General features: G+C 42.1%; 1 protein-coding gene across 1 annotated transcript in view; it reads right to left on the bottom strand.

Annotated features, from left to right (window-relative positions):
- GRIK1 (glutamate receptor, ionotropic, kainate 1) overlaps positions 1-25,488 on the bottom strand; it is an 83,443-nt gene that overhangs the window by 2,860 nt on the left and 55,095 nt on the right. The window contains exons 13-16 of the mRNA XM_009579691.1: positions 22,907-23,025; positions 18,381-18,598; positions 12,955-13,180; positions 8,369-8,619 (exon numbers count right to left, since the gene is read on the bottom strand). Of these exons, the coding sequence (XP_009577986.1) occupies positions 8,369-8,619; positions 12,955-13,180; positions 18,381-18,598; positions 22,907-23,025 (814 nt within the window). The remainder of the gene's footprint in view (positions 1-8,368; positions 8,620-12,954; positions 13,181-18,380; positions 18,599-22,906; positions 23,026-25,488) is intronic.

Below are 25,488 nucleotides of genomic sequence, written 5' to 3'. Positions count from 1 at the left end.
TAAATATTGTCAGAAAGACTTCAAGATATTCTCAGGAATGGCTTTGATGTTTAGGTGTTGTCTCTAGGAATTAAACTTTTGCCTAATTGTTCATGAATAGCAGTTACATCTAAAACTGAAAATAAAAACATTACTGTTCCTGTCGATGATCTTTTCTGTAAACTGAGGATGTTTATCCTCCCAGCGAAGTATGGAAGCAGGCCATTCAAAATCTGAAAGGGCTCTGCTTTATCGAGACTCTTTCCTATCCTACCCTGGCAGCGCAAGGCCCCAGTGGGTGGATTACCCACCAGGGAGGTTGAAACACACATGCTCAACACACGTGGGAATGAGCTCGGCCATCCCACAGGGACAGTGGGTTGGGAGAGGGACAGGAGGAGGCTTTACAGCGCTAGCTTCCTGGGTCTTACACCTTGCAGCTCCTGCTTTGTAAAAGCACAAAAACAGTTTTACTTTATGCTTAGTTTCGAGGGGATTAAAACACCATTGGCATAAGTTTGTCAACCTGAAGCAATGAATTAAATGTAGATTTAAGACCCTGGACTGATCCTTCAAAGATATTCCAATGGTTATGGACATAACTATGACTCTGATCAATTTTGTGCATATTCCTGTCTGAGATCCTACCACCTTTGAGAAAGCCAGTTGGAGGTAGCAGAGCATTACAAATGTGGGAGACACAGGGCTTTCTCTGCCCCTCTGCCTTCACGCAGAGCTTCAGACGGTCTAAAAGAGCAACCTGAGATGATATGTTGAACTTTCAGGGGTTTGGTTACTCATTCAGAAGGACAGTTACACGTGAGCTTTCTTTTGAGCCCCGGGAAGCATAGCTCAAAACCCTATTTATCTCCAAGCTTGTGCATGCAATCAGGAAACTGAACAGATATCTGAAGACTGGAATTGTCCTGAACTTTTCAAGCAGTAGAAAACTGTGGTACAGAGTGAGTACAAACTCAGCCAGAATGCTGTAGGATTTACAGGAAAATCATGGGCAAGAAACACATTCACTGGGGACTCCCAAGATGGCCCTCTGAACAGCACCATGTCTGCAGCATAATTACAGTAGCCTTTAAAAAGGGGATGGTGACATTAAAATTCCATTTAAAAGGGTAATATACTGTTCTTTTAGTCTCATATTCGGATAGCCAGACTGAAAGGGCTTCTTTAAAAAGCTATTTTTTTACACGCTGTTAAGTCCATTTTTGAGGTCTTGCCGAGCATGAGAGCAGAGTAGGCATAGAGCAAGACATTTAACAACAGAGTAATAAGTTTAACATTTTGCTTTTAGTCAGCTTGACTTTCTCATTCTAGCAGTGTCAAAATGCTGCAGGACGTGGCATGCGAGGCTAAAAGGAAATGTCATCCTTTAAAAACAGAATAGATTTTGCTCTCCTTGTGATGTGAGACTCTTTCTCTTTGCCCTTTGGTCGTTTCAGCAGGCTATAAAAGCTTGGTCATGAAGCTCCCAAATCCTTCCTTACACTCCCACAGAGAAGACTGTGCTAAGATTTAGGATAATTATAGATTCAAAATTTAAAAAATAACATAAAATAAAGTAGAAACTGACTGAAAAAGACTGAAAAAAAAGAATCTGTAGTCAGGCTTTGTTGATCTGCTCCTTACGCTGCTGGGCTACCACTAGGGACAAGACTTTTCAATTGCATTTTATTAACACCTTGCAAAACCAAACAAATAACAAAAACAACAAAAAAAAATCCTGTGCGCTGTGTTGGAGAACTGAGAACTATGAAAACTCAAGGATGTGGGCCAGATTTTATTCTGGAAAAACGCCTGACCAGCTCAGGCACAGAGTAGGAAGTGCAGAAGTCAGGGTTTTTCTTCTGCAGTGCCCTCATCACTGTGAAGGACCCATAGCTGGGACACTGATATATGTCTTCTGCTGAAAGAAAAGTGATTTGTTTGTGCCCGGCGCACCAAAGGAAAAATATCCAAAATAGTTTCTCCTAGTGAGCAAACTGCTGCTGAGGCACATTAAGAATCTGTTTGAGTGTTCTGTCACTGATGGTTAATTGCATGAGGAGATCACTAAAGTAAGTCTTTTAAACTGTCAGAGTCTATTGAACAATTCAAAACAGTATGACAATAATCCATGGATAATTTTAACTCTTCCATAGTTATATAAACCATTCCTCAGTTTCCTGTTTACAAGAAAGAAATCAGTAAAACTGCTTGCTGGTCTCACAAACCATCTAAACACGAATGGGACTGGTCGGTGAAGGCATAGACGGCCACGGTTGTGTTTGGAGGTGGGGTTATGGCCTGAAAAAGGCCAGCTCAAGCTGATTCATGTTCGTTGAAGAGGGGGCATTTGCAGAACTGACAACTCCACAAAAAATTTTATTTTGCAAGAACCTCACTGAGACAGGGGATTTCTTCCTTCTCTCCTTTTCCTTCTCCTTTGTTTCTGAAGAGCTAACGATGTGAAGCTTCAAGGCTTTGATCCGAGAGAGATGGCACAATCACACAATACCATGGCAGTACTTTGAGGAAATATCAATTTAGTAGGGGGAAGCGTTATTGCTGTGCTTGGTCTAGATCTGCGGTGCAGGAGTGTTGTTAATTCCCCCTCCGCCTGGTTCTTTGAAATGGTGATCGTATTGCCTTCATTCCCTTCATTCTTCTCTTGTCTCGTCCTTTCTCCCTCCTTCCTCCTGCACCTTTGCCTAGTTGGATTGCAGACTCTTTGATGCAGGCAGGAACTGCCACTAAATAAAGGTAGGCACACTGACCCTAGCCAAATCAAACTGGCAATGGCTTGGGACTAGCTCATTCATGGACTCTTTGCTTTCAATGGTAGGTAACTTCTGTGTGTCAAAGCATATGGCATTTTTTGCAAACACTTATTAATTTGAATATTTTGGGAGTTCCGAGTCAAAAACTTCTAGGAAAAACTTCTTTACTGAAAGAGTGGTCAGGCCTTGGAACAGGCTGCCCAGGGAAGTGGTTGAGTCACCACCCCTGTAAATATTTAAAAGACGTGTAGATGAGGCGCTTAGGGACATGGTTTAGTGGGTGTGGTGGTGGTGGGTTGACGGTTGGACTGGATGATCTTAGAAGTCTTTTCCAACCTTAATGATTCTATGATTTTAAATGCAGCAACAGCAAAACAAAAATTAATATAAAATGACATAGGGGTATGCTTATAGCCTTTTTTATGCCAAAATAGCCCTGGCTATGCTTCACTGGTACCGTGGTGCCAGAACTCATGGAGTATGTTGTGGCTCATCCATCACAGGCAGAGTCGTTGGCTCTGTGCTGATTGCACAGCAAGGTCCCTGTGCTGACACGCACCTGAGAAAGGATCCGGTTTGATTGTCGGGCCCCGGATGCAGTTGCAAGGCTGCAGGTTAGGAAGATGCAATGGTGACCATCTGTATTTGTGAACAGAGTATTTTTTTGTGGCCAAATTTCAAAGTATAGCAGTCATAGAGTGCTGATAAGCAGAAAAACTTTGAATGCTTTAACACTTCTTCTTGAAGCTTGTTATATCTATGCAGGAGTCCTACCAGGTGCCATGCATTTCATGGGAGATGCTATGGGCTGTGTCTTCCACAAGCCTTGCTGTTAACCTGAAGGCACCTGCATTTTCCTGGAGCCACAGAAAACCTTGGAAAAACTGCCTTTACAAGCATAGATTTGTTAGCACTTGGGTGGCATGCCAGCTCTTCACTGCCTCAGCTGCTGGCCTAGCTGTTAAGGAGCAAGTAATGCTTTTTAATAACTCTTTTTGTAGCTAGGTATGAAGCTCCGTTAGGGAAAAGAGGAGCTGCTTTGTAATTCCCACAGGCAAGCCGAGGTCCGTGAGGTTGTCTGTGGGGACAGCTAGACACAGGGAAACGATGAATGTTACTAACAATGTGACTGTTTCCTTGACAGATATGAAAATGTTTACCCAAAAAGTGACAGAAAATTTCTATATTCTGCATTCATATAAAAAGTGATTAGAAAACTGGTTGAAGCTGCAACCCAGAGGATTTCTTGCGTAGAGCAATGATGGAGATAAACACATTAAGAATTTTCCTTCTCCTCTGAGAGTTGAAAGAAGCTGAATTTAATTAGTTTTAAGTCTCTTCTACTGGGAAACTGCAAACAAAAGTGCTTTCTTAAATCAGGGATACAGAAGATCTAATTCAGGTCTTTGCTGGTAAGAAGGCTCATTTTATGAAGAACCAAAGCATTCAAGGCCCTATTCAAACAAGTTAAAATGCCATTTTGAGCAAGACAATTTCTTGCAGCGTCTGGAGCAGAGCATAAACACGTACACGGATGAGCACTGGCAGACAAGAATTGGTATAGCCTAGCTACGAGCGGTACATCTTCGTCACAAAAAATACTTAAGCCTACTGCCAGCATAAATAATGCTGACCAAAAATTGTAACGTGAATAGAAGGAAAACACAGGTCACTGTATGCTCTGGCTTTTCTCAGGAGCCAGGTATGAGAGAAACAATTCAAGAGGAGAGCAGAGCTTCGCCTCAGCACTTCGGCGATTGAGTGTGAAGGCATCCACTCGAACAAGTTTTCTAATTGCGGTAGAGTCCAGAAATGGCCCCTCAATAAAACAGATCATTAACTTGTTTGATGAGGAGGAACTGCAGTGGGCAAGAAAACATAAAGTAGGTGTGAGGGGTGGGAAATGAATTGGTGAAACTGGTGGTAAGCGGGGGTATAATGAAATACAGATGAAAGGTAATCAGGTTTTGAAAACATGGTTGTTTGCCACGGTTCATGATATCCTATGAGCTGGCATTTCTATACATTTTGTGTATCTCAAATCGTTGTCATATGTTTTTTGGTGGCAACAACAGATCCAGTCCGTTGTCTCCTGCCCTGTCAATCCCCAGAGTAGCTGAGGACTAGTGGAAATCAAACTATTATCCTTCCAGGGTATAAAAAGCATCCAGTACCAACCTACCTACCTCCTTGTGCTTTTCAATATGCAAAGCAATGCCAAAGCTTTACTGTTTGATATAAATTGATGTTCTGATTTTGCCATAAAAGAGTTTTCTACGTTACAGAGCCTTACAATAGCGAACATCATTAATTGCTCAAGCCAAGTCAACGGAGTTATTCTGTGAAAGGTATGTACTGGGGGTGCCTGCGGGTGCTTTTGTTGAATATGTTCTTAAACGTTAATGGCTACATGGCATAAAATTTAACTGATAGATATGATTTTGTGCTATGATAGTTACTTGGAGGCTTTGGCTAATGAATTTTAAATGGATGAATTAAAATTCATTAAATAGTGACACCGGGAATAAGATATGCCAGCTAAAAATCTCTGGCTGCTTATAACAGGGGTTCAGAAAGTTAATGGAGCCCTGCAGGTTATTTTCTGAGGTTTATAAAAAACTGCCTGGCCCACTTGCTGAATGCTTCGGCAAAGACCAAGCAAAATAGTTCTCCATGCTTTTAGTAATGAGACTGCCGTTGGTTTACTCAGGTTTGATAGGAGATGAAAAGGAGGTAAATAATTTTTCTTACCTGAAAAAGGTGAATTACCCCATGAAATGACAAGATGACAATTGTGCATATAGACTGTGATAATTCTTAAAATCTGCTACAGTCTATTGCACTCACTCTTCGCTGTAGGTGTAATTATTTTCTGTGATATGCATTTAAACTGCCCAAATTTCCAGGACTTTGACAATTTGCGTTCTGCTGAAGCAAGAGGCACTTTGAAGTCGTTAACTATGTGTTGGTGAGTACAACCTCTGCCGTTATGTGCACTGTTTAAGTTTAATGCTTTCCATCAGACACACCTTTTTTCTTTCCTGACTATACAGTGTGAATTGAGGGCTGTGTTCGAATCCCTCGCTCCTCTCGGATTAACTTGCCACAGTCTAACTCCGTAGATAGAGTGGTGCCAGAGGTGGAGTTGGACGGATGGGTTTGCTTACACTGTAGTCCGTAAAAGAAACAAAAGGCCTTGCATGCAAGAAAAAAAAATGGAGAAAATAAATAAATGAAAGAAGTAAAATTAAAAACAAACATGAGAATGAGATTCAAAAGCTATTTAAATCAAAAGAGATTCTATTTATGGAAACAGAAAAGTCATAGATTGTATTCAACTCATGCTTTGGATTAGCTTAGTGATAATATACACTATATAGCATTTTCCACCTAAGCTTCTTATTTCACCAGAATAAAAATAACACAAACTGGGAGAAATCAGAAAGTAACATTGGAATCGCTGGTATTCTAATTTCTGTAAAATTACTTCTGCAAAAGAAGCATGATGTTGCCATATTAACTCACTTAAAGATTTTAATTAAGAGACTACCTATAATAAGCAACACATTGCTGTGAAACAGTAGTACAGTTTCAGAAATGGTATATGTATATATGTATCCCTGAATACTATGTTATTCACCCAACATATTGCTAAGTAAATTAACATTTCCTCATGATGTAAAGCTTTAGGTCTACTTTAATTATGACTTCAGGAATGCATTGCTTTTCCCAGACTCCTGAAGAGTTTCCAGGCTATTCTGCACCATATTAGCACTTATACTAAAGATGTTAATTAGCTGCAACTGGTCTCCAAAACATATTTGAATGAAAGATCTCATGAGACATGAATGAAACAAAGATATCGATACATTCTTTATGCATTTTGTTCTAAAACTGTTCTATGGGGTTAAAGTACTAATCAGAAAGCTGCAATATGTGCAAAATACATTCACCCTTTATCCCTGACATTGCAAAACAAGGACACTTTGATCAATATGGCCTGCAAAATTGCTCCACATGAGCTGCATCTGCTGTTCGTAGACAGTGCTATTGTCTTTAATGACGGCTTGTTCAGGCACACGTGGAGACGTCTGCATGGTCAGGAGCTGCCCTCTCCTGCAGGATGCTATGAGGACCAAGTCCACTGACATTGGCGTTAGGTGTCATGGACCCAAAATAACACCAAGTGCCATTTGGAAAATGTAGATGCATGGTAGGATTCAGCTCACTTCCTTTCAGCTGTCTGAACAGCAGGTGTGTAGCCTTAGCTTACGGTGATCCCTTACCGGCAGCAAGGAGATACAGGTGATTTATCCTATCCAAAATCAGATGTTGTCCACTTGAGGCCCTCAGCCCTGGCTGTTTGTTTTCACTCAGGTGTCAATCCCTCTCACGTCCCAGCACCACTACTGTATGGAGCGTAAACTGCACCTCTGAGACCAAGTTCAAAATGTTCTCCTTCTCCTCCCGCTCATCCCTGCTGCCTTCGTTAAGGTTATTTTTCTTGATAGTCATTTCTGGCATTTATGTCATCAGCCTTGCAGAATTACACCTTGGATGAAGGGGATGAATTGCCCATGGAAAAGCTCCTGCCTTTCCGCCTAAAAGTGCAAAGTGAGCTTAAACAACTCACTTCGAAGTAGATGCCTTATATCTAGAAACCTGAAGTTAGGTGATATGAACCCACCTCTTGGTGACTGTGTCAGGGGCCACTGGCCCTGCAGTGCAATGTAACCCTTGTCCCTACGCTAAGTCCTGTTGAAGTGAAGAGGATCAGGGCAGCTATAGCAGTTGAGCCAAACAGGGCCATATCAGGGTCTAGGACATGGCCAGAACCAAACCAGCACCAGGGAAGGCAGGCAGAGTAAGAGGGTTGGCAGACAACTTCAAGAACAGACTGTGAGTTGCTCCTCATGCCTTGTTTCTTTTACAGCGGCTGGTGGTCCAGTAAACGGGTGTTTACGCTCTATTTTAATGATTGATTCTATCTCACAAACTGCTGTAATACTCAAGGCATGATTTATACACAACATTTCCTTTGTTTTCCCTCTGCCCTTTTAAATTGCTCATTATGCTTCAGTGGAGCTATAACCAGAATTTCTTTGGCCCCATAATCTTACTTTACTGTAGCATCCATCACCTTTCAGTAGGTCTCCCTGCTTTGAAGTGCATGCTTCAGCACAGTGTGTAAACCCCTGGCTGTGATAAAAATGCTTTCTAGAGCAAGAGAAAAATTACACTCGGGGATTTGGAAGTACATTCCTGTTGTTACTCAAAGGGCTGATGCTAATGTCATATAAAAAAAAAATCCAGTTGTGTTTTATTCATTTCCAATGTAATTTATACTTGAAGTCTTAAAGACCAAGCAGAAACTGTTTGAGAAACTAATTGCTCTTGTTCTGCACCGCCATACTAAGCAGCACTAATTGGACTGTGGGTGAGGTACTTCCCTGTTCTTATTAATAAATTATTTGTCTTTAGTGCCAGAAACACGTGGTGAGAGTTCAGCAATATGAAATCTGTACTCCAGCAAAGAGACTTATAATGCAGTAACCTCCACAGCCACAAACCTCAGCCTCCCAGAAAGATAAGCAAGCTGCAAATGGATGACTCACCTGCTCAATATCGCTGTTTTTCCTTGATTTATATATAAATTCACCAATGGCTACAAACACCGAAAGAACAAGCCCTGCAGCGAGCACTATGAAGATGCCCCCAATATTCTCCACCCCAAGAGCGCTGGCTTCTTTGCTGTCCTCCTCGGGGCAGCCATTGCCTCGCCACCACTTTTCCTTCATCATGTGCAGCTTTCCCTCCTCCTGGAGCTGGAGGATGGCGATGGTGATCTTGTCTCTGTAAGGAGACCCTGCAAGGTGAGAGCAAGACCCGTCAGTGCTGGTTGCAGCAAAGTGAAGGCAGGGAGGGAGCAAGCTGCTGCTATCTGAAGCAAAAGTGCTCCCTTGTCACAAGATTGATTATTCCAGCCAGAAAGTCTTGGTTTCTCTTCAGCTGGAAGGGAGAAGAGGACTATCTGTTGGCGTCTGCCCTGGGGACTGGAAAACAGAAGGCTCCTTTGGTGCGGTGATTTGTTTGAGAATTCATTATAATTTCTAGGGTCTCCTACTGAGGTTTATTTAAGCCTTGGCAGTAGGTTTTCTTGCTAAGTAATTCCTCCGTATCATGTTTGAATATTGCTTTGAGCATCCTTTGAGACTTTCCACTTTGAATCTCTTCTATTTACTTCAACATCTGTTTATTTTTCCTACTGCATGTAAAATGAGTGGCTGTCTAAAAGCCCACAGTCAGTCAGATACATTCTCTTCTCATTTATACCTGCATAAGCCCACAACTCCACTTCAGCTACCTTACAGCTTATAAGGACACAAGGCGGCCGAGTCTTTTTTCCCGTGACTTGCAACAATATTGGCACTGCAAGCTGAAAATAGCAGCTATTTCATGCTTTTTATTTGCAGGCCAGCAGCTTGCTAAATGATGTGTCTTCAGGCTCAGCAGCATTAACGGGCCTGTACAGTATCTGGCAAATAGCAGGGTCACGTTGGGCAGTTCAATCTGTTTAGGTTTGCCTCTCACACACTCTGCTCTGGCTCTCCATCTTCCAAAATCTCTGCCGCCTGTTAAGTCCCTTCAGCCAGCTTGTGCTCTTGCAGAAGCATGAGTCTGAAGCCCCGCTTCTGGAGCAGCGCCTAGTTAAAGGAAATTGCTACCAATTATCTTTTCCCACGTTGCCAGAAGCTGAAGTTATCAACAATAATAGCAGCAATCCTGTTATTAATTATAATAGACAAGAGGAAGTTGGTTTTGTCTTTGTGAGAGAGACTTTTCTTTGTGGGGCAAGGATTTTATGATAGCGAGCAGGAGAGGGTTACAAGAAAGGCTGTTTGGCTCTAAAGGCATATATATGCCCCCAAATCCTGCCATGTTGGACTTCCTACAGTTGGAAGCGTTTAGTGTCTGGGCTGAAATACAGTGTCACCAGTCCTTTGTCCATGTAGCTAACTACCATCCAACATTTCCTCTCCTTTAGCACATTAATAAAACTATTTTCTTAAGCTGTAATTTCACCAAAAGTCACATTTTGCTGCAAATTAAAGCAGCTGCAATTCTCAGTCCGATCAAGATAAACAAACTTTTAAGGCAGAACGTGTGCCAAAATTTCAGTGATAGTGTGGTACACATAGACAGGGACACTTAAGAAAAATCTCACTAGGCACCACTTTTGTGTCTTAATGCATCTAAGTAGCCTTGGAAATTTGGCCTCACAGCTTCAGTTTGCTTTCTTACATTGCCATGCAGGACATTATTAAAACTAATTGTACCATGAATACAACTCCTCCTCTCTGCTTTCCATTTCCTTTAGCCCGCAGCATTGTCTGAGGAGAATCAGTGTGAAAAACATTGCAGTTCTTCATTTGTTGCGCCAACACTCAGCTATTTTTCAGTGTGTCTTACTGCCAGCACTAGGACATGCTGTGACCACAGATGCCAAGAGACATGTGTCAGATTACACAAAGCCCATCTGGGAAGCCAGCAATCAGCAGCCACTGCTTGGGGTAGCCAGCTTTGAAAGGAAAATATGCCTGCTGTAAGAATAGATGATTTCTCTGCATGCTATTAAAGAATCAAAAATAAGCACAACAGAAAACAAAACAGAAACACCTTCAAAACTGTCTTTACACAGAGAAGTGAATTATTACCACTGAAAACAGCAGCGCCTCTCAGAAGAAAGAGCAGAATTGTTTCTACCTTAGGAGAGGTTTGTTGCCCTGATAGCTGGAGTCTGTTAGACTGTAAGGCTCATCTCTTTTCCCTTGTCTGAAAGGACATAGCTGTTAGGTAAAGTGAAGCAGCCTGAGTCACAGCGCAGGATTTGTGGGGATGTTCATTCTTTCTTGTGATGTTTATGTTGCCAGCAGGATTATCACAATTCATCTTGAGGGTAACAGGTACATCTATATTTCTACACGTGCTTTTAAAGTTTGTCAAGTGCGCCTGGAGTGTTGGATTGGTGATGTTTTATTGGTGAGCACTAAAACTGCACATAAATCCATCTCAACTCCTCTTTGAATATTCAGCATATCATTTACGGCCTCTGAGCTATTAACAACCTACCTTTCAGTCCAAGAAATGCATCTACTTTCTTAGCAGTCTCTCAAGTAATAGCTTTAGTGTTAGAATTACTAGCATCAGCACTGGCAGTGATACTGGAATTAATGCCTGTCCTGACATCTCTAATAATGTTGCTTTCTTTAACCAGATTCCCCTCAGGGTGACATTTTGCATAGGTTTTGTTGTAGCCTTTGCTACAGCAGTACTTCCAGAGTGCATTAAGTTCATCACCAACCATTGCTGCAGATTTTTCATTAGTAATGGTCTTTGCCAAAAATCTGATGAAAGCCCTCCTCTCTGTGACCCATCGGCTCTGTAATAAACATAAATGGAGATGTTTGTTGATATGCCTAAATCCCCTTTATCCTAACTCAGCACAAAGAAGTAGGAAGGCAACCTATATCTGCAGTTTTTTACTTGCAGAAGATGCTCTGATCAAAAAGTACATTTCCTGGATTCATAGACCTTTCAAAAATTTTCCTTCCTGTTTCTTTGGGAGCCAAATAGTGATGATATTCAGCTCATTCACTGGAAATTTTGGAGTGCGAGGCATACTTTTGCTGCTGCAATCCCTAGCCATGTGGTTGTGCATTCTCCTGAAGGAACGAATGCAGACCAGTTAAGACTTGCTGGAACTTTGGTGTTAAGGGTCACAGAGACGTTTTCTTTTTTTTTTTTCCATACAGCTTCTGCAATCAATAGTCTTGAATGCTATGAGAAAAATAACAGAGCCTTTGGGGTCCATCTGAATAGTGGAAGGATCTCCACAGCTTATCTTCTTTATGAAATCGATCGCTTAAGAATTTAAGATGTCTGATGGCACTGAAGTATTCCATAGTGCTTGGAGATATCTGTTCCCCTGAATTTTGCTGGTTTTCCTTAAGAAAAAAATTAAGGCACATTTATCATACAAGAAACATCCTATAAATATATTTCACAGCTGTATTTCCAATGGATGCACTCTCTCTGAGGGTTACCATCTGTTCCAATTATTCCTTCATTGTTCTTGGTTTAAAGTATGGCAGCTTTATAACTGCAATGAAACTCTTGCTGTACATTTGTCTTTATTGGGGATTTTAGCTTTTGTATCATTTTCTTCAGGGTGAGAAGAGAAGGCTGTTCTCACATAGCCAGTGGAAAAATATACTTAAAGCATTATCTAAATGACTATCTGTCTGAGGTACTCAGTAGCATAAAGAATCACAGTTCAGAGTGCAGTGATGTTTCTCCCTTATTTATATCTGGTCTACCAAGAAACTGATGGACCAAATACTTCACCTGTTATATCTGTGTAAACTGATACTGCCTTGAATAATTCCCCTGAAGACAATAAAATTGCATAGCTATTAACTGAGTGTGGCATGGTAAATACATATGTGAGCAGTATGGAGAAGTATATTACATAGGAAAAAGATCTGGCTGCCCAGTGCCAATTATTCACAAGAACACAGCACAAAAACCTGACGCTCTTTCTAATTCTCTACAATTAGAAAATCTTGAAAAGGACGCTGGATATGCTAAAAAAGATCTGCTGGAAAGAGTTCACAGAGATTGGGAGTCTTAAGATTCTGCTTAGCTCAAAACACTGAAATCCCTGATGCAGATGCAGAACCTTGCAATTACTTCTCGCTGTTCTTATGTGTTGTTCTGAGGTCATGAAATAGATGAGAAATTAATCTCCTCTCATGCAGCTTTCTTTGGGATGCACACGTGGGACATAACATGTATCCTGCCCACTTCCATTTTCCCAAAGACATTACCTGATTTCTCAAACTAAACTGAATTTCAGTAGAGTGACTTGCACCTCGAGCAGCACAGAGGATACCCAGTTTGCTACGAATGGGATGCTCCAGAAGGCAAGCAGGTCACTAAACCTCGTTCTGCAGATGTAGCCTGCACTGCTACAGAGTGAGCAGGACAAGAGTAGTTGTTTTGCCTAAAAGGAGGCTCCTAGAGTCTGTTTCGATGAGAAAGGTTTCTAAAAGACTAGGACATGATTCAAATGGCCGTCTAAATTTCTGAAGGGGACATTGCTGGGTGTGCTCCGCAACACCTGTGCTGGAAAGCATCTTACCAATAGGGGTTCCCACGCCGTAGCCTTTCGAATCAATGAGCCCCCCGATCTGGGTGAGGTTGCAGTTTCTCTGAGTCACGTACTCTATGCTGGTCGACTCCATTAGCAGCGCATAGTCCGTTGTGAGCACACGCTGGATTCCCTCGTCATTGTTCTTCACCAACGCTGTCTGCTGCCTGCTGCTCATGAACGCCCACATCTTCTCATATGTTGATATTTTGGATTTCTAAGGAGGGAAAATGAGGGCACAGAATCACACCAGCACCCAAATTACACTTGTAAAATATTCCTTAGCCTTTTGTTGTGACCAATGCCAATAGCACATCTTGAATAAAGAGAATCAGTAGCAGGGTTTTCTTCCCACAGCCTTTCTCTCTTACTGTGCTTTATGCTGAGGAATCTCTTTTTTCACTTCCTTTGCAGTTCCAGGAACTTCATTACTCGCGCAACTGTGAAGTGCTTTGAAGTTTTTTGGGCTAATGCTGTTACATGGATTATAGCACATAACCCAGCTTAATTAGTGCAGCTGGATACTGCTTCTGCCTGTCAGGGCAAACACACTACTCCAAAAGCCTGATGATGAATAAAGTACTGGCTCTTTTGTATTGATATCACTTGCCCAGAAGTCATGTACTTCAAGGACAAAGCTTGAGAAACAAACCCAAAGCGGCTTCTAAGCAAACTTCCGCTTTCTGCTTTCCATTGCAATCAGACTTAAGGAGTTCATCCTTCTCCCACTGAAGTTAAGGGGGAGTTTGCCAGGAGGAGTGTGTACGTGTCCTGTGTCAACGCCCAGCTGCACAGGGAAGAGGGATGCCAGAAGCCCCAGCCACCTCTGTATACAGTGTTGAACATCCCTTCCTCTCGGCTCCTTTCCCCGTGCTGCGGGAGCCCGCAAGGGACCCAGGCGCCCTGCAGGGAAAGGCAGTGGCAGTGCTGGTGCCCCCTTATTCGCACTTCTGCCTTTGCTGGAGGATACGAAAAGCAAAACTGAACCTGCTCAGGGAGGTGCTGGAGCCCTGTGCCTGCTACCCTCAAGATGTGCTACCTACAAACCAAAAAACCTTCAAGCGCCAGCACAGTATTAACATGATTAAACCTCTCTCTTCCTTGTATGCTTTCAAACAACATTGCGCACACAATGTCGCTTTTGAATGAAATATCAAGGTAGACCTACAGACAGCTGGACCATTAGAAACTGTTAACAGAAGCGAATTTGTCTCAAGATGGCAAAGCCAACCATTGCCGAACTCTGTGCTGCAGCCTAGCATGAGCCAGACACAAACAAACCAACTTTTTAATGTTAATATGAGTTGAAGGTCCTCCACACACTTACGTTTCCCCAGTTCTGGGGCAGTATATCCTCACTTCCTTCATGGGCTCTATCTTTGGTTTATAGCCATCATAGCTGATTTTAGGCTCACTGTCTGGAGACCATATGTGCTTATTAAACACCAGTGTCTGGGGGATTCCCGTGAGAAGTTGATTTTCTGTTTCTTCGAGCTTTAAATGTTAATATGCTTCACCTGTGAATTCAATACCTGTGAATGTCACCTAAATTCCACCTAAGTTTGGTAAGCCACAGATACCACTAAACTTTGAAGATGGTTAAGTGTCTCTTTACTAGTAGAAACCATTTTTACTGCTCAGTTGGGAATATTTTTTGACATTGATGATAAGTTTATGCAGTAGATATTGAGTCTCATATTGAATTTACTGGAAGGATGTATTCCTTATTCAGACAGAATTTGAAAAGAAAGCTTCTTGACTTGCCAACTCCCATTTTTTTCAGGATAGATAATATGCCAAATTCTGGCCTTTGAATTCTCATTGATTTCAGTGGAAACATGTCTGTACATCGAAAGGTAGGAGCTGGCAAGAGTTGCAACATGAGATTAAGATCTATTATGACAGAGGGGCAAGAAAGCAATGGGAGATTTACAGACATGTTGGAAACAGAGCGGGACAGCAGTCTGGAGAAATATGTGTACGTCATGATTTGTGGACGTGAAACATCTTGCTTTCAGTTGGACTTTTCCCAAATTTGGACACAGATGGTGAATGCTGCCTGAGATCCTGCTGGTTCACCTGCCCAGAATCCCATCCCCTCACTGGAGCACTCCTTAATTGTCCAGGCCCTGTTTTCTGGGTATTTTCATCTGGTATGTCCAGATCTGGGATCTGTGTACAGGGAGGAGGCTGACTCTGAGGTTCCTTCAAAGTCAGAACTACATTTTTTCCCACAAATAATTTCAATTGCTTTTGTTTTCGTTCCCCCACTACCTGGCTAGAAGGCATAGTCACTGCAGAAACTTTCTTGAAAATATTGCCTCTTTAGCAATCATTTTTCTGGGGACGCTATTACAACAAGATACTAGTGTAAAAGGCATTCAAAATTAGTGGAAAAACACAACTGTTAATATATGCATTATAAACAAGACTAAATAAAAAGTGACGCAAGTTTGAATAAATGTAAACAGAGTTTTCAGAAAAGCAGTGGAAGTACCTTGTTTTTTTTATGGTTCCTATCGAGTAGGTACACTGTGTAATATCATCTTTCAGGGGCTTCCTGCTGCTACTTTAAGCACAAAGTCCTAAACCAAAGCTCTTCAGAGTTTGCTTTGTGCCAGGATCTTTTTCCGTACTTGATGTCTTCAGAAATCCTTTTGCCATGTGTGTCTCTTATAGTCCTGAAAATCAGACTCATCTGGTCTTTGCATCTTGTGTCCTACATGATAGGCACTGTCTTGTTCCTCTCTCCTCTGTAGCGAGGAACGCCCGGAGTGTCATGGTTTTGCTTTAAAAAAATGTTGGTCTGAAAGAGTCTGCTGTTTCTCTTGGCATTTCTTGGTTTAAGTACTGGGTGTAGCCCTTAGATAAATCAAATCTTGCAACACAGGAAGTATTTGAAATAATGACCCTTCCTTAGTGCAACCCAGCCCTGCGCCACACTCCTGCAGGACATTTTTACTGCTGTTGCATCTGGTCGTGCCAATTCCTCCTTTCCCTTCCCTGTCCCATCACATCAGCACTCCCAGGTGGCAGGACTGTCTCTGCGGCACAGGCTGCCCATCGCGAAAAGCACCTTTCACCCCAGTGCAGTTCCTCCAGCTCTCGAATCGCAAGGGCATGGCTGTCGGGGGTACCCATGGGCACTGGGGTGCTCCCAGAGTCTGTCACGGCATGGGGCAGCCCGGGGGAAACTGTCCAGGCCAGGTCAGGGCTTCACAGCTCCCCAAAAACAAGCAGAGTTATTTCAGGTGTCTTCTCTAGAACCGTTACGGCAAAGGTGCTTTTTCTTAAACTACACCGTAATGCACGTGTAGCGTGGGAACAGGAATAACTGCTGCCCAGAAACCTTTACTCCTGCCTTCTCCTAATTCCCAGGTCTCTTACTGGTCTCTGTGTGTGTGTGTGTGTGTGTGCTTACTTAGAGCAAGAATTATATGCAGTATTTTACAGTCCAAGGGAGGCAAAGTAATGCCCTCACAGAGCACACAGTCTTCCTTTTGGCATACATAAGTATCTATCATATTTATTGTACAGAGACCTATTCCATGATTTTTTTAAGTTTGGGACAGCGTAAAGAAATCCTAATCTTGTGAGGATCTTGAAGGGCTTCTGTAATAAAGATAATAACACCTTTTATATAACACTGTGTGTCTCACTGGTTTACAAGTGTCATAAATTGTCTTTTTCATGCATCTTTCACTATGTCAGCTTCACTCTGCCAGAGAATCCATCTCCATTCTGTACAAAAACTAATGTCCTTTCACTTGTGTTTGTGTACACGTGTCTTTCAGGCACAAGTAAGCTAGTATGTATAACATAAATATTTAATCACCTTGTCTGAAACTTTTTTTTAAAGGCTTACATTCTTTTAAGCCTACAAATTTTAACTTCAGGGATTAATGGTGCAAAAAAAATCAGTGTGAAGCTGGAAACAGCTCTAGAAATTTGTTCTGGACTTCTCATGCTGAAATGAAGAAACTATTTCCTCTGAAAAACCATGGAAACAACAGGTTTTGAAGATTTCTCTCTGACACTGAATATGACTTCAGAATAGCAATGACAGTGACGAGGCAGTGAAGAGCTTTTAGACCAAGGGAGTTTCCCGGACTCCTTCGGAAGGCAGCACAGGCTGCTTCCTACTGCCTTATATTCCTGATGAGAGTCCAGTACTTGCTTTACGCAGTTTCCAGGAATATCTCCAGATGAGTTTCCCAGCATATCTTAATGGAAATGTCAGCTCATCATTTCCAGAACTGACTATAACGAGGCTCTGGAAAATGTTGTCGTTTGTGCATTTCTTTCAGCATGGAAACATTTCTATTCAGCCACGGGAGAGCCACTACAAGGGCAGTTCACCCTTGACAGCCTACCATCAGATCTACTACATGACTGAAACATCCTCGATGAGCATTATTCTTTTTGAGAGATGACGCAAATACTTGAGCCACGATCCTTTTTGTCTGTCTGTGTGGAAGCACTTTGCCTCGTGTGGAAGCAGGAGGGTTTGTGGTTAAAGTTCAGGCTGGAGCAGCAGGGGCTTGGGGTCTCAGCACCGGGGGCTGAAGCTGCTCACTCCTGCACACACGTGTGGCACAAGTGTTATTTTGCCCCACATGCTGCTTCCCCATGGTGCCTCATCCTCTTCAAAGGCATATTTGACTATCTATAAACACCATTCCTAGATGCTACAGTGAAAAGCATGATAGCAGTTCATTCAGTGCTTAACTTCCCTGCTGAGACTACCAATGAAACTGCTAATTAATTCTAATTGTCACAGGATTTTTGTGCATATATCCTATATTTATAGCTTGTTGGCTTTTACGTTGACATTTTATGAGATTAACGCATTTTGTATATAATTAATCTTAATAGTGAAAAAAAAGAAGAAAAAAATGCAGTTATCTGCAAAGCAATTAGCCACAGAAAATAATCTTTTACTTACAGATGTGTTCGTGTGTGTATGTGGCCCATATATTAACAGTCTGTGTAATATTGACCGTGGACCATTTTAAAAAAAGGGACAAACAACCTTGCATTTTGACTGCCTGCAGTATTTTTCCAGTGCAGATGGACCTTCAGAAGTGATCTTAGCCAAGGAGCCACGATCCCGCCCTGGGAAACAACCTGGAGTAGAATGTCCCCACGTTCATGCTCTGGTTCCCTTCAGATTCTCCCATCAAAGGCATGGATTTGCCCCTCACAGCAATCAGCATCAGATTGTTTCTCCATATGTCTTGGGGGAAAATCTCCCATCTTTTACTTCAATGTTGCTGAAGAATCCTCTATGGATTTGGGCAAATGATGTATTTACCTATTACGATAATCCTTTCAAGTATTGTGATTCTGCCTTGCCATTTATCGCTGGAGGGCCGTGAGTCAGTCCGACCGTACAGCGCTGGCTGATGCCATCTTACCTTGAAGAAGGTCATTGTGGATCCATCTCTAACAGCCCCGTACTCTATCTTGGTTTGCTTTGCCAAATCGTCTGCTGAATCGATGGGGGATTCCATCCTCTCCACGGTCAGGAAGGCAGCCAGGTTGGCAGTATAGGATGAGATTATGATTAAGGTGAAAAACCACCATATTCCTCCAACTATTCTGGTAGAAAGAGCTTTGGGCATCAGCTCTGATCCTGTTACAATATCATCAAAAAAATCATATTAAAATGATGCTGAAAGATGCCTTTCCTGATACCACAGACTGTTTTTAGGCACAGAATGCTTTTATGAGCTGTAGTATGACAAAATGATTTAAACAATAATCTCACAGATGCATAGCTAACATTTATAATGGTAACACACTATGAGGGGGATGTATGCTATGATACATGACAAATGGAATTATCCTTGGCTCTAAGCCCCATTACATCTCTGAGCTAATGCTCATTGTGATATTAACCCTACATCCCCAGCAAGCTATACTAGTATTTTTGTCCGTTTCCTGAATCCCTTTTTGCCAGTATCCTGCAATCAATTTTTTAATCAGAGATATTTAGCAGAATGCTATTCTGTTTACAAGCTACCTGCAGAAATACCTTGCAAGAGAAACCTGCCTTGTGCATCCTATCGACATACCTAAGCAGAAACAGGGCGATCAATATGGTTCAATGAACTGTGTGAACCTGAGCTCAAAACCCAGAATACATCTTACTACAAACGTGTGGTTTACATTTGAAAATTCAGAGGATGAATGGACGTATCCTTTGGATCTACAGGGAAATACAAAGTTTTGGACAGTGTATTTAACACTCATCACTGCTGAAAAGGTTTTAGCAGATCTGCCTGCATGTCACACCGACAAATATCAAAGTGATCTGCCATTGTCATAAAACCCCAGAGAACAGCACGGGTGGGTGTTAAGTGCACTGAAATGGCTTCTAAACAGCTCAGACAAACTGTATTTAAGCCACAGAGATACTGGTATTTCTAAGCATTCTGATGCAAGTTTTGTGCTGTTTTTTCTAGAGGCGTCCCCACTGAACTTAGCTCATTATGTGGGATTTCAAGGATCTGGTTCAGCAAAGCACTTAGACAGCCACTTGAATACTTTTGACTTCAAAGTTAAGCCTTTGCATAATTATTTTGTTGTTGAAGGATGGACTTAAGAAAGTACTTAAGTGCCTGTGAATGGAGATCTCAGCACATAAAGCTTTTGATGTGACAAACATATTTCTATTACTGGAAAAATGTGTTGACATATTATCTCTTTCTGTAAGAAATTTAAACATGCTACAGAGAATATTTTCAGACTTTGCAAAAACTCTTAATGTGACTTTGGGGCAAAGACCAAAAGGGTAAAAACTTTCCAAGCAACCAGGAAACAGATTTAACTTAGCTTTGTAAACATATAGACATGTCTCTTAAAGGTCAAAGCTAAGCATAGCCCAAGGGTTTGAGTAGGTTGACAGAATTGCCAAACTGCGAGAGCAGATGCTGTGCCTGTGCAGCCCTGTGCAGCCCTGGTGCTGCACGGATTTCAAATTAAGTCAGCAGTCTAAAAGCAAAACCTCTCACTTGAAATTTTCAAGTCCAAATGTACTGGTTTCAAGAGCTGTAGCTTTATCTGGGTTTATGTTTGTGATCTTTTGTACTTTCTTTCTTTTCAGATTAGATTTTTTTTTTCAATACAATGAAATCTTCTCCTTTTTTGTACTGTTGCTTTCAGGAGAAGTGTGTGTATTTCTAAGCTGGGGTTGACCTGCAAAAGCTGGCTTGTAGGAGTGCTGATTCAGGTCATCCTGAAGGTATTTTTTTTTTTAAGCTTAGACAACTATACAAATATAATTTCTACACTTGGACCCTGATGCGATACCTAGCTCTGACATATACATCCCAGTAATGCATAATAGCCAGATACCTTGCAGATATCTTAACAAGCAAGCATGAAGCCTGCCAGCGCAGCCTTACGGCGACACAAGAGAGTAGGCGGAGAAGCCCTGTGTGCTGAATTTGTGGGGTGAGATGCCAAACCTCCTGTGATTTCCTCTAGCAAAAAGTTGTTTGTGAAAAAGCAGCAGAATACATTCAGGTCAGTTAAGCTCTAGATGCCAGTCTGTTAATTATGCAGTGAGCTACGATTTTGCTTTGGCGGAGAAGCCCTGTGTGCTGAATTTGTGGGGTGAGATGCCAAACCTCCTGTGATTTCCTCTAGCAAAAAGTTGTTTGTGAAAAAGCAGCAGAATACATTCAGGTCAGTTAAGCTCTAGATGCCAGAGTCTGTTAATTATGCAGTGAGCTACGGTTTTGCTTTTGTGAGGTGCTGAGCACACTCTGCTCCCAGCTGAACAAAGCGGGCCCAGCATCTCTTTTGATCATGCCCATGATTATTTCAATGTTCACCTTTTCGAGGGCCTTGATTCCAGCAAAAAGCATTAATATATGCTCCATGCTCACTGACTTCGCCCTAAGAGCTCTCCTTAATGGGATGGTCCTGGTGTGACCCATCGCCTGGCTGAACTGGGGTTTTGACGGATAGCTTGCCTTTCTGAAAGTGATAGTTTCTCTGAATGGATTGGATGAAATGTGCCCTGTTTGGATGCTTTCAGAGTATGCATAACACATCTGAGACTTTCAGGGGAAAAACAGGGGAAGTAACATCTAATAAAAACGTTGCTAGCAAGACTCGGGGTCAGAGACAATACTTGCTGAAGTCTCTCTAGTGCCTTTTTATGGCAGACATGACAGCCAATCCTGATCCAGACTTTGCTCACGCTCTGTAGAAAAGAGAAAGTCTGATCATCACATTTTAAAATTTAATAACAAGTGGCTTCCAATCAAGCGTAACAAGCAGCTGCTGCCAACAAGAAAGAGCATAACGCTAGATGCAGTTTTTCACAACCATTCACATCATGTTCAAACTCTTCACATTAACGATGATGCACTTACAATCACACGCACCACAAGATAGTACATGGAAACATTTGTGTTGCCTTACAAATGTTTTTTTTCTTTCTTTCTTTCTTTCTTTTTATTTCTTTCTTTCTTTCTTTCTTTCTTTCTTTAGTTTTGTTTTTAATCTTCTTGAAAGACAAGCAGAGTCTGGTTGGGGCTGACTGTCATGTACCCAAGGTAGTGGTAACGAGCAGACACTGCATCCCACAGTTTGCTGTGGATGATGGTAAACTCCAAAAAAGGCAGTACGTTGAAACACAAAATCCTGGGGCACTTTCACACACAGGGCAATCACAGTTATATACACACACCTGCCTGATACTGTAAAACCTCAGCCTGTGTTTTACTGATAAATTGGAAGGAAAACAAAACAAAAAAGCGAAACAGAACAGCTCTTCCTTCATCCAACCTCTTTCAAAGTAATTTCTGTGAGGAAGTTCTATATCCCGTCACACATTAGTGCACCAATAAAAGCAAGTGCATCTTAGTACAAGATGATCTTTATTCTCTGCCATATCTAGGAAAAAATCCTCCTTGTGTTTTTTTTACTGCTACTTATGTCTGTTAAAGAGGGAAGAATAAACTGTACCTGGATGAATGCAGAGGTGCTTTTATATTCCTCACTTAAATGTTTAGGAATTTAATACCAAGGTACTGCTGGGCTTTCCTCTGGATTGCCTTTTGGGTTGTTGTCGTGGGGTGGGGTTTTTTTGTTCAGCTTTGATTCAACTTGAAATGTTTGTCAGAAAATATTTTCATTCTTTTCAGTGGACCCCAGTTTTGGTGAATAGTGATTTAATTGGAAACCTTAGAACATACACGCCATAAACAAATGTGTTTAGTACACATATCTGTTTGACTTCCCATATGGAGTAAGCTTCACTGCCCTTCCTTGTCAACTGAGTAAAATGTCAGCTGTTTCCAAAATCATCAGCAACAGGGACTTGTGACTGGGTTAAGTTAATGCTTCTAGGGTTGGATGCATTTACAGAAGGATGGGACTCATACCTGCAGAAAAGCCATAAAAAAAAAGGTTTGGTTTTGGTTTTAAACAAAGTGTTTGACAAGTGCCAACAAACTTAACAACCCTTCTGAAGAAAGAGCATCTTTTTTTGTTTGGCAGTTAAAGCAGTTTTTCTAGGGTAACTAAGGCCGTTGCTGTTTCCGTTGGGATGGAGCCCAACATTTCCCTGTTGCCAAAACTCTTACACCAATAAACTCAACTTCAGCATGAAGCACTTCATATCCCTCTTGCGATTATTTTACATTTCAGCTCCAGAAACTCCCGTGTGGCCCTGTCCGCTTCCCTTTCTCTCAGGCGCTTCCCCTCCTTCCTCCTGCTGCCGCCCTGTTCCGGGTTTCACAGGTTCCCCTCCTCTGCCTGCTCCCGGTTGCAGCGGCACGGCGTTTTCTTCCTTTCTTCTACAGCTTAGTTTCTGAGGTCGGGTTTTACAGTATATGTTATATTTACAGAGGGTGGAGTTTACCAGCACAGAAGCCCTTGAGCAGACTGTGGGACGTGTGCGATAACAGAAGTGTAACCGGTGTACCTTGCTGCATGAGAGCTCCAACTCCAAACCAGAAACTATTTAGTAAAGTAAAATTGTTTTCCACCACATCTGAGTCTGGGTTGCACGGGTGGGGGTTATACCATTCATATGGTGTAAACCTGCGGCAGTTAACAGAAACAATCTGTAAACATCACATAGAGTACACACAACGGCAGCAAGCCCGCTGAACAACGCACAAAGTGAGGAGGTTAATGAAGGAAACAAGAACAAGAAAACCTCAGCTGAAAGGCTGTCCGCGGGACGTCTCGCAGCTGCCTCATGCAAGCTGTGGAGCGGCACTGCAATGCCAGGAGCCGTTTTCCCAGTCCCGGGTCTGGCGCAGGGCTACTCCCTTACTCCTCCCGCTCTCAGGTTAGAGCCCTCGAGGGTGAAACTGCTGCAACGCCCCACGGCTTCCCTGCCCGCACCGCTGACAGACAGACAGACACTTGCAGGGGCGGGGGGACAACTGGAAGCCACGTAGCTGCTCCTTGGTAAAGCGTTTAGAAAATAATGAGGGAGTAGTAGCCCTCTAAAGGCAACCATCGTTAGCTGTCTGTAGTCGAGATGCTGGATGCTGAACGTGCTCTCCCCGCACGAGGCTGCCGCGGCAGAGGAAAAAAAGGCCGCCGATCATTTGAAGGCGTTCGGGAGCAATTGCAGTGCCTGAAAGCCATAGGGCCACGTTGCTGGCATTGCGGGGAGGAATTAAGCAGAGGATTGCCTTCAACGGAAGAACTCTGCTCTATTCCCCACGCACCGTCCTGCAACTGCGAACCGTGCCCCTTCTGCTCTGCACGGCACTTGGCAGAGTTACGTTAAGGACCGTTTCTCCCCAAGGTACCTGGCCTGCTGTTGCTTCCCACTGCTTGCTGCATACTTTCTCATGAAGTTTATGAATATAGCTTTAATTAACAATGTCATGCCAATACATTTTAATTACTGTTTCAACAATATAATTAAGCATTGAATTTATGCACGGTTGCAAGCAGAGTGCCTTGCTTAGCTGAAGTAATGAACTCTGGTAGTAATGAACCCACCAGCTGAAAAAGTATGTAGCTTAGGAGGCCATTAGCTGCACAATATTAACATTACTAGCAGGACAGTGTTAAAAATCGTGACAAAAGATGCAGGATTCAGGTTCAAAGTACAACAGTTCCGCATACACCAGTTAAAAGAAAAGCAGTCACCAAGTTATATGTTTCAAATTTGTGCTAGAATAATGGAACCATCTGTTCTGTAGTAACAAAATTGTTCCCAACTCAGCTCGGGCGCACGCGGGGAAACACATCCTTAACAGGAGACCCAGAATTATGACCTGTACGTTGCCTGAGCTGCCATAGAAGCGAAGAGGTCCCATCCTGAGCATTCACCCACAGGGTCCTAGAGTGTTAACACGGGACAGTAAGAAGATGTACAAATAACTCTGCCTGACCTGACTGGGAAGCCCAAGGCTGGGATCTTGCATCATTTCAGACAACAACCATGTTCAGTAGGTTGGACACAAATGTCTCCATCACCAAAAGAGCAAAAAGGCAGTTGCTAGAAAGTGGCAATGAAACGCTGGCAGCAAAACTCTTTCTGCCAGACTGGAAAGATTTTTATAGCGTTGGGTATATATTTTAATGTGGTACTGGGGTATGTATTTCGTTTTCACCTTGAAACAAAAGCTGATTTTCTTCTTGTGTTTCTATTGCTGTGCTGAGCTCTAAGAAGAGGCTGGCTTACAATTCTGCTCTATTTCACTGCTCAGGCCTCCTGTTTTCTGGTCCGTTTTCCCCTGGTTTTCTCCCTCTTTGGACCTTCAGTAGTAGCTATGCTGAGGTTTCTGATAAAGATGAGATACTCAGGGTCTCATAAGCACCTTTTTATATAGGTTCTGTGTGATTTTATTCACCACTGATGGTTACCTCAGCTACCTATCTCTACCATCATTGACATCAACAGCACAGCTGATATGGCATTAGCAGTAAAGGGAAATTTTGGCAGAAAACGCCTTGTTCATTCATTGCCAGCGTACTTAAGAAAAGAGCTTTGTCAGTCTGTAACTCTTCGCAATGATAAATACTTCAGTGTTTGAGTTTAAAAATTAATATAACACTGACAGGGCTACATAAGGCTCAAAGACAAATGAGAAATTATTCAGCTGCTGAAAAGTCTGAAGAAATAACAGGAAGATTATCCCAGTCTATGAAAATTATTCCCAACTATTTGTCTTCCATGTACTGATGTCAAAATACCGTTAACCATTTAATTTGCTGTGGCAGTGTTAAGAAGTGGATGCTTCCTGAGGTTCTTAAAACAAATCTAACCCATATTTGCTGAAACACTTGGCAAAGCTTACAGAAATCTTGACATATTTGGAGACGTGAACAGGTCTAGATATGGACTGTAAGAATGGCTTAGCTTCTTGGAGTCAATTAAAATTCATAAAGCCTAAAGTAAATTAGGATGACATGTGAACACATTTTGTGTACTTCAGCCTATGTAGTCACGATCTAAATAAGCACTGGTTTCAGGCATCAGTTCAAAAAAAGCAGTTATGTCAGAAAAAATTTAAACATTCAGAAAATTATATTAAC

Source organism: Fulmarus glacialis, unplaced genomic scaffold (genome assembly GCF_000690835.1).
Source record: "Fulmarus glacialis isolate BGI_N327 unplaced genomic scaffold, ASM69083v1 scaffold8886, whole genome shotgun sequence".
NCBI classification, from domain to species: Eukaryota; Metazoa; Chordata; class Aves; order Procellariiformes; family Procellariidae; genus Fulmarus; species Fulmarus glacialis.
Note: the sequence above shows the minus strand (reverse complement) of the source record. Positions and strands in the feature narration are given on the sequence as shown.